At 42.6% G+C, this 10,158-nt stretch overlaps 1 protein-coding gene across 1 annotated transcript in view; it reads left to right on the forward strand.

Moving 5' to 3' along the window:
• LOC103624394 (contactin-6) overlaps positions 1–3,954 on the forward strand; it is a 126,785-nt gene extending 122,831 nt beyond the window's left edge. The window contains exons 21-23 of the mRNA XM_017747251.1: positions 2,118–2,230; positions 2,941–3,109; positions 3,807–3,954. Coding sequence (XP_017602740.1) covers positions 2,118–2,230; positions 2,941–3,109; positions 3,807–3,925 — 401 coding nt within the window. The 3' untranslated portion in view covers positions 3,926–3,954. The remainder of the gene's footprint in view (positions 1–2,117; positions 2,231–2,940; positions 3,110–3,806) is intronic.
• The last annotated feature ends 6,204 nt before the right edge of the window (positions 3,955–10,158 follow it).

Consider the following 10,158-nt stretch of genomic DNA (forward strand, 5'->3'; position numbering starts at 1 on the left):
CCTGCAGTGTCCTGCTCATCCCATTATTGCAGGGACTCAGCAGAGCTGAAATGGTCCTTCTGCCAAAGAGGTGCAATTCTGATTGAAATGTGCTTCTCTAAGATCCATGTAAGGTCTAAGGTGGCATCCTGGTTTAAGTTAAAAGTACTTAGGGAGGTGGAATTGATGTCCTCAAACCATGGACATGGCTCCATGAGGAGTTCTCTTTTGCTTCTTTAACTACATGGCATGGATTTTAGGAATTTGTTTTCCCCGTCCTCTTCCTCTTCCATTTCATCTTCCATTTCCCCTTCCCCTTCCTATTTCCCCTTCCTGTTTCCTCTTCCACTTCCCTTCCCTCTTCCGTTTCCTCCCTTTTCCTTTTCCTTTTCCTTTTCCTTTTTTCTTTCTTTCTTTCCTTTTCCTTTTCCTTTTGCTTTTCCTCTTCTTTTTCCTTTTCCTTTTCCTCTTCTTTTTCCCTTACAAATAAATACATATACACATGGAATCCATCAATATTACAGATAGATATTAGAAATACTTGCATGGGTAAACCTCAGCTCAGTACAGCAACAAAGCCAGGTGTTACCTAAGCCATGACAATAACATCAGCATCTCAACAAACTTAAGCAGATATTTGGGATTTCTGTTTTTCTTGACAGCGTTGATTACAAGAAATTAATTGAGGAAATAATCTGCCAGTCTTAGACCTGGAACTCTTTATTTTTCTTGCAGATATTCCTATGGATTTGGGAAAGTGCTGTTGCCACTCATTCCAGTTTTTGGTTGAAAAAAAAAACCCAGATAATTTTGTTTTACAGATCCTCGTGTGGTGTTTTTTCATCCCCAAGATCATGAGTTAAGATGGCTTTAAGTTTCTATCTCAAAAAGTTATGGACAAGGCAGTAATTCACCCATTCCTGAGTGATTTCAAACCTCTTCAGAGTGCACAGCCAATGAAGTATTTGACATCCTTTGCCTCTTGTGACTGTTTTGTTATCCAATTCCTTATATAAAATATTTCCTGAAAGCAACAAAGAGCTTTCAAGCCATATTTAAATAAATTTGCAGTTTGATGTATGTGAGAGTTGATAAATGTCTTCATAATGAAATGAATCTTTTCCAACACTGACAGTGTGGCTGATGGAAGGACATCCCTGGATATTCACCTGGGAGCTCCTTCAACACCTCAATCCCTACCAGTGGGACGGATTCAACTTCTCCAAAGTCATGAGGCAGATGGATATGAAACAGCAGGGCCCATCAATTTGTTTTATCTCTGTGGGAAATGAAAGGAATTGTCACCAAATCAACTGTTCCTTCCAAGTGACATCCATTAATCACCAACATAGAGGGGGGAAGAGAAGGATCCCAGAGTTAAGCAATTTAAAGTCCAGGCTGGAATGTGTTTCTCCAAATCTCTCCTCTTTTTTTTACTTCTGTTCCAATCCTTCTTTCCTGTGCCACCACCCAGCAGGGCTTGGGAGGACGTGCCATGGAACAGGAGAGAATGTGCTGGCCTAAATCCGAGCTCCAGTTCAAAGGCACAGTTCCACCCTCACATGTTCACACGGGATTCGATTCCAGTCACTTGTAGGCAAATTTTCAAAGTCCTCGCACTTAGGCATAAAAAGCCTTTGAAAAAGCTGCTCTCAGCCTATTGTGCTGAGAATTTCTAAAATCCTACAATGTTTCATGGTGCATCACATGGAGACTTTCATGTGCAGCTCTTTGTAACCTGTCCTGGCTGATGGAAATCGTGGCTTCTGTAGTTTGCTCTCGGATTGAGCTTTTTCTGAGATCCAGACAGCAAAACATCCTCTAGGACATGGAAATACAGAGAGGAACAACATTTTCCTTCCACAAAATCTCTCAAATATAACTTGAACTGTCAGACAGTGTCAGGCTGTGCCTAATTTTGCAAATGAAGTCTCACAGCAAGAGGGTCTGTGCTATGAATAGATCTTTATTCTGACTAACACCAGAGCAATGACGGACTGGAAAATGGTTTTTTACTCTTTTAGGTTTGAATCACCCAAGCGTTTGCTACTCCCATATCAGCAGCTCTTTCAGCTACTCCATGAAAATTAATATTCAATTGTATCTCATTATTATCATCATCTTTTCTTTTTTTAAAGCACCAAGTCAACCTCCAGCAAATATTGCCTGGAAGCTGACAAATTCCAAAATCTGTCTGAACTGGGAGCATGTGAAAACAATGGAGAATGAATCGGAGGTGCTGGGCTACAAAGTAAGTGATTTCTTTACCTCAGTAATCAGATATCTTGGTTTCAATAGAGGTGCAAACAGAGATTGAAGAAAGGCAGGTGTTCATTACCTGGAAAATGGTGAGTTTTCTGGATTTATTGGGATGTTTGGCTGATGTTTATGCAAATATTCCTTCAGAGTAGGACTTCATTATCCCAACACAGGGACTCTCTGTCCCCAAACCTGGATTTTTCTTGTCCCCTTGTAATCTTACTTACACATCTTGCTTTCACATCTCCAGGGAAGGAGTTTCACATATACAGAAGAAGTAGAGAATAGCTTTTTAAGCATTAAAGACAGTCATAAACCACATTTAAACATTCTCACTCTCTGTCAATTCATAAATGTACCTTTAGAACGGAGACTGGAAGATACTCACACAAAGATCTATGTGAATGAACTAAAAATCACTCCCATAAATCTCCTTCTAGAGGAAATAAAAATGTATTTTAAAGTTCGGTTGCAGTTCAGGATTCTTTGATTATTCTTGGGTCCTAGGAAACCACCTGCTGTGGTACCCACACCAAAATCCTACAGAATTTATTCCCCTGTTTTAAATTGCTTTTAATCCCCTGCAGGATGTGCTCAGAAAACTTTGGGACGCAACAGAAGAATCTCTCAGCCCCCCAAAAAATCCATTAAAACTTAAAACTAAATGAAATAACTCTTGTTTCCCAATCCCCTTCTGCTTAGATTCTGTACAGACAGAACAGGCACAGCAAAGCCCATATCCTGGAGACAAACAACACTTCAGCTGAACTCCTGGTCCCGTTCGAAGAAGATTATCTCATCGAGATAAGAACCGTCAGTGATGGTGGCGATGGCAGCAGCAGTGAGGAAATTAGGATTCCAAAAATATCGAGTAAGTGAGAGATTTTTTTCTCCTCTGAATGCTGTTGCATAAGAAGAAATCTGTGCCTCTAAGCGCAACAGATTCCCAGCCTTTCCCTTGCCATAGGTATCCTCCCTCCTGGTGCTTTTTGGTGCTGGCTCCCGTAAGTTCGTCCCCGATACTCTCACATTCATTAAAGAAGATTTTGCTCCACACCTTGTTTTTAGTGAAGGTCTCCACTGCCCCGGCCTGCAGAGCTCAAGGAAGGACAGAGGAAGCAGATTTCTTGTGAAAGTCAAAGAACTCACACATAACATGGACCTAAATCTGCCCTGGAGCTGCTGCTGGGACAGAGAGGCTCAGCCCTGACCCAAGGCTGGGGTGGGGTGGTCCAGGGTGCAGCCTCTGCTTTCATAAATAACTTATTATTCATGGGAAAGGGAGCATTTTTATAACATAAATATATTAAAATATATAAATTTATAATAGTTTTGCAACCAAATAGTCAAAATCCTCTCAAAGAGGATGGTCACAGGAAGGGTGGGGAGCTGATCCAAAACCCTACTCCATGGAATGGCCACTGCAACTTAATAAACAAATAAACGGAAATAACATTTGTGGATAATGTTTCATTTTGAAAATAGAACAGAGATTGCTGTTAAGCTAAAATGCAAAGAAAAACTAATTTTTGACACAGATCTACCTCTGTCTGTTTATACTTTTACAGGTTTAAGCTCTGGAGCAGTAAAATTATCCCAAAGGATAAATCATGCATTGACATCTGGGATCCTGCTGTTGAGTTCTTTCCCTTGCTGGTTCAAGCAATGCTCAGCTGTGGACTTTTAAAAATAAAAAATGTAGATTTTATCTTAAAAAGGTAGAAGTGGTCTATCATTAAGAAAATATTAGGTATCAATATTCCATGAATTTTTAAAACCAGGCTTGGAAATGAAAGGATAAATCAAATCAACATGCATTAATTAAATGGAGCAGTGCCAAACCTAATTTGGGATTGGCACGTGGGTGGTCTCAATGTTTTTCCAAGGAGTTGTTATTGGAACAGCAGTTTAACGGAATGTCAACCTGTGCTAAGCTGATACCACCGAGGGAAGAAGAGATTTAAAACTCTTGTGATGTGGATATTATTTATCTTGTGTTCTTCAATGTAACCTGTTAAAAGAAACCTCACTTTCAATTAAATAAAAGCTATTTGTTTACTTTTTGCACTTGTCTGTATTAGAGGAGGTGTCATAAAATGCATTATTTGAAGTGCCCTGTGCTATTTTCTGCAGAAAAAGGGGAATTTAAATAAAAGGAGTCCTACAGACTCCTGGAATTCCATGGAAAAACTTTCAACGACATCAGCAAGCCTTGAACCAGAACTGAAAAAGCAGCACATTTTACACCATCAGATATTTTGCCTATTCTCAAAGGACTTTTCCATGCAAGGACTGTTCTAATCAAAAAAACTTGCAGAGGAGCTGAATATCTTAAGGGAGATTGAAATAAATCTGTCATTAAGCAGGATCAGCTGGTCTCTCCTGATTTTGTTATTCTTTGCTGTGGCTTGAAAGTGAAGATTCATCTTTGGGTTGGGCATGAAGGTAAATGAGAAGAACATTGATTTTCATCATCTTGAAATATAAATAAAAGCAGCTAATTAAGCCCTGCAGTCTCCTGAGTCCCCAGAATGACAAATTAAACACCAGAGTTTGGCTTTCAAGTCAGGAGATGAAGCTCAACACTTGAAGCCACGCTCCTGCCAGCCTGAACTGCAGCTGATAAAAGGTATTTCTTGCCTGATGTCGTAACTGGGAAATCTTTTCTTCCTTCTCTCTTTGCTCTGAAGTTTATTTTCTTTTCTCCACTGTCAGATCCATGTTGTATCTTCTTTGTAAACATTTTTCACTACATAGATAACCAAATACCCCAAATATTTTTAAAAGGAGGACTGTTGGAATGGGGGTGAGGATGTGTCAGCACATGAATGAGTAATAGAAACTCATGTGTGCATGAAAATCCTTCAAAGAACACATTCACCGTGTCTGTTATCCACGGGAATACGGATTCAGAGAGGAAGCTCCAAAGCTTTGGTCCCTCCTCAAGGTCCTGCCCAAACCAAACCTTGCTCTGATTCTCTGATTCCTCACAGAGCCCACGGGCTGGGCTGGCAGAAAATAAACTCCAAAATGACAAAATCATTGCAAAGCCCCATGGTAGAGAACGATGTCCAAGCAAGTATCACCTCCCAGGATCATGGAATGGTTTGGGCTGGAAGGGACATTAAAGATCACTTACAGCTGGCAATGTCCAATAACCCCCACACTGAATTCAATAAAATATTTTATAGAGGTCACCCCTATTTGGTTTTGAAAGAGCTTTTTGCATCATCCCTTCCCAGCAGGTCTCCAGCAGCACCTCTGGTCACTCCCAGACCTTCTTGTGTCCATTAAGCAATGGATACTTTTTATTTACCTTCATTAAACTGAACTTAAAATTCTTGTACTTCATAACATAAATGGAATTCTTTGCTAAGTTTACCCAAAACTTCTTTTCATTCCAGCAAAAAGGGATTTTCTGCAGAGCAGTTGGAGCTCAATAGAAGGTCTGAGAGATGCTTAATTACAGGGAGGCTCTGGAAATAAAATGCCACTATTAGAAGTCTGTCCTCTGGGATTTCTACAAAGTTCCTAATCACAGGAGTTATTAGGAAGAGGTTTAACACAGCTTTCAAAAGAGCAGAATGCTTTAGAAACAAGTGAATGTGCTATTAAAAATCCTGATAATGCCTTAATGAAGCAAAAACATTTTTCTTTGCGGTGGAAGAAAGCAATGAATCACTTCTGCAGATTTCTTCTCATTTCTGTGCAGCACCGATGCTCTTTTCTCACTGTAGAAGATCCAAATCAGGCTCTTTAACCTCGGCATTTCTCCATCTTGCCACTCCCATGGGATCAGCCCTTTTCAAAAAAGGGACAACTGAGGAATCCCAGGAATATCAGTGAATCTGTTCCCTTGCTGAGCTCCCTCGGAGATGGAGCTTCCAGGGTGAATATTCTGCCTCAGGAGCAGAACTAAGCAGCCTCAAGGAGAAAAACTTTAAATGCAGCTCCTCCCATCCTCCCTAAATCACTTGTGCAGAACTTGTGCAGGTTCATTTTCTCTCCTTCAGCTCCCCAGTCCTTTTTTTGGTGTTTCACCAGGACGAATTGAGTCTGAGCTGCCCAAAGCACTGAAAGTCCAGCTCTTTTCATGTGAAAATGTTATTAAAGCAGCTGATGCTGAAATGGAAAGAGTTCACATGGCTGGCAGCTTTCATTAAAAAGAAAAGAGAAAGGGTCAAAAAAGAGTTTTGTCACTCAGAGTTGCAGGAAAACCCTTGGAAATAGGAACAGCATAAATCCCCTAAAACCAGAAGTTGAAATGAAAACAACAGAAAAACTCTGCAGTGCTCCTGATTTTTAACAGCCAAGAACCTGAATTAAAAACCCCATTTAAAGGTGCCCAGTAAAGGGAATTTTGGGCCCAGTCTTAGCAGATTTTAGAGAAAATCACAGACCAGCCAAAGTTTTCAGATAGCTGGAAAAATAATACCTATTTTCTTTTGATAACCTAAGCAAAGTACCAAAACATGAAAGAGACTCACAGTCAGGGATTTTCATTTTGAATTTAACACATCAACAAAATATTTCTCCATGAAAAAAGCAATTTTGAGCCTCTCCAAATGTTTCCGCTCACTCCAAGCACAATGTTTCTTTGTGATTTACGAGCATTTAAACTTTATTTAACGTCTTCTCCCTTCTTTATAGGGCAATTTTTGAATAGGAATGCCAAGAAATGAAATAAAAGAGCCCATGTGTGTTATTGTACCAGCCCCTAAATCAACATTATCCTGGAGTGCAGAAACTCCCTGTTTTCTGTGGGTCGTTGGAATGCAGCCCTGGTGACGCCTTGACACCGAGCTCTAAATCACACTCACGAACAAATGTGTTGTAAATGTGCAAAAAAGATTTTATTAATATCTGCCTGTGCCTCAGTCGCAGAGAATTTCCCCCAGTGATTTGCAGGGCCCCTGTGGAGGAGGGGATTAACCTGCTCACGGAGGTTTGGGGACTCACTGGGGTGTTGTGGGCGGTGTCAGGGGATCCTGGCTCCCTCTGGACCCCCTCCATGGATTTCTGTCTGCTCAGGGAACACAAAAGACATCAGAACTTGAATAAACCAATGTGTTTCTTCCCCTCCAGCACTGATATTTCCAAGATATCATCCCCCAAATTTGCCCTGGATGTGCCCAAGGGCTGCTACATCTCAGTGCTCCTAAAAATGAGGTTTCAAGTGCCTCTGTAGGTGTAGCCACAATGTCATGGAAGAGCAGAATCCTGGAACAGTTTGGGTTGGAAGGCACATTAAGGTCACCCAGTGCCACCCTTGCCACGGGCAGGGACACCTCCCACTGTCCCAGGCTGCTCCAAGCCCTGTCCAACCTGGCCTTGGGCACTGCCAGGGATGTTTTGGCCTTAGGATGGAGCAGATTGAGGGCTGGTGGCAGTCACAGAGGACTGCTGGGCTATTCCCACAAGGATGATGAGCTCTCCCCGGTGCAGGTAGAGCAGGACCCTCCCCACTGTCCGTGCATTATTCCTGCCAAGGAGTGGCCCAGCCTCCCTCCACTGAGCTGAGTTATTTTCCATATGCTCCTTCTGCTCCTGACTGAATTTATGGAAGGGACAACACCTCCAGAATTGCTCCCATCTGAAAATGTAAAATAATGGCAAATGATGCATTCAGAAATATCCACCTAAAAATTTAAATAAGGTTCCACAGACTTCACACAGAGTGCCCCCGGCCAAATCCAGAGTCTAGGTAAGAATTTGACATTTCTCGCTCTCTGGCCATTATCTAATCCCAAAACTGGGGGAGAGGGTGGGGAATCAGCACTATTAAAATAGCCTGTATAAAATCTTCCTTGAAAAAATTTACCATGAGGAAAGGTCAGTTGGACATTTTGACAGCACGGTACAATGAGGGCCTCTAAATAGCTCAAATCACCCAGGCTTTTTTATTAGGAACTTCTTTTGTCAGTTCCTAGCACTTACTACTTGAAAATATGTCTGAGGTAGCAATTAAAATGTCATATTAATCATACTGCTGTGCATTGTTTCTTTACCTGGCCTATTTTCTAGACACCAATATATTTCAGTACTGAAAACCAGCTACAAATGTTTGTCATCTTTATGGAATGAGCTGGAATAATCCTGAAGTGCTAAGGCATCCCAGAAGGGCAGAAGTTTTTTGTAAGGTGTGTTCAATAAGATAGGTGGAATTGTTGCACTTTGGCCATCACCTCCTAAAAATTGTTTTTTCCCGATCACCTTCAGTGAAATGTCCAACAGAAACTTTCCTCATTTATGTACCTGCTTGTCTCCTTGTGCTGCTTTTCCAGCCACATTCCCAGCCACACCCCTCTGCCCCAACCCCTCTGCTGCTCCCTGGGTCCCAGCTCCTCAGGCCTAATCCCATTTTTCCCTTATAAACCGTCCCTAGGCCCTGCCAGTAGCCTTGCACTGGGTTACTGTCATGGCAAGAGGTAAAATAAAAATTGAGATGCTTGAATGTGGGGCTTTACAGAAAACGGAGGCCAAACCTCCTGCAGCTCTTGGGGCTGTAAAATAAGGTGGTGGCAGAGGAGCCTTCCCTTCTCTGTGCACCCCTTCCTGTTCTCAGAATCACAGAAATAGGAATCATGGAAATCATGGAATGGGTTCAGTTGGGAGGGACCTTAAAGCTCATCCAGTGCCACCCCTGCCATGGCCCTGGCACCTCCCACTGTCCCAGGCTGCTCCAAGCCCCAATGTCCAGCCTGGCCTTGGGCACTGCCAGGGATCCAGGGGCAGCCCCAGCTGCTCTGGGCACCCTGTGCCAGGGCCTCCCCACCCTATTGACCCTGAAATCCCTTTTTTGTGGCAAATTTGAGTGAAGGGATCTTTTCTGGAGCTCTCACTGCAGTAGTCTGTGGGAGCACTGCGACCATGTTTAATTACATTACTCTGCAGCCCTGCTATCCCAGAGATTTTAAAGAGAAACAGCACAACTCTTGCCCGGATCCCAGTGCCCTCAGTAGATTTAAAGCCTGTGCAGTTTGAGTGGGTTTGGAATTTATTTGAAAGCCTTCTTACACCAGTACAATTTATCCACAGAGATCAGCAGTTTACATCGTATTGATTAATGCAGTTATTGATTTATTCTGCAATTCTACTGGCCAGGTTTATACAGCACTGGAAAGTGCTATTTTCCAGCAGTGATTGACTTCTTTCTTTATTGACTAAAATGAGCTGATAAAAATCATCCACTTGCTGAGCCAGAAGTGCTTTTTTTTTGTATTCCTGCTTCCAGCAGAGAAAAGTAGCAGACAATCACTGCTGCAGAGCGGAGGAAAGAAGTTCCAAGGCTTAACCCCTCTAGAATTACCTTGCCTGAGTTAAGTCCAACCCCCAGCCTTAGGCAGACAAGAGGCTGGAAGGCTGGGATGGTAAAAAGGCAGGCAGGCATTTGGATTTGGAGGAGGAGGATTAACCTGCTCTTCTTCTTCTCACTTCAATGCCTGGACGGGTTTGTCAGAGCTGCTCCTAAAGTTGATGTCACTGTCCCCTTCCCCAGACATTGGGGGTTTCGGGTGGGCTCCTAGGAAGGGCTCAAGGTGTCTCCCCAGAGGATGGAGTGTTGCTTTTCCTGCTGTTTTAGGGCAGGTGCTGTCTGCAGTTGGAGCTTCTTGTAGCACCTCGTGGCTTTGCAGCGCCATAAAGTGGAGCTAACAGCCACTGATCCTGGCTGTTCCAAGGCTTTCCCAGTAGGAGGGAAGAGCCCTGTGCTCCTGCAGCACTTGGCTGTTAATCACAGCCACTCTGAGCTTCTCTCCTGGTGGAATTGCTCCGCCAGGCCAAGGAAATTCCACTTTTTAACAAGTACTGGGGTGCAGAGCTGCATCCTCCCCACAGCCCTTCAAATATCCCAGCGCCCAGGCTAGAGGATGAAATACTTTTATTTCATGTCATCTGTGCTGCTTTCAGTTTACAAATCAG

Source organism: Corvus brachyrhynchos, unplaced genomic scaffold (genome assembly GCF_000691975.1).
Source record: "Corvus brachyrhynchos isolate BGI_N302 unplaced genomic scaffold, ASM69197v1 scaffold91, whole genome shotgun sequence".
NCBI classification, from domain to species: Eukaryota; Metazoa; Chordata; class Aves; order Passeriformes; family Corvidae; genus Corvus; species Corvus brachyrhynchos.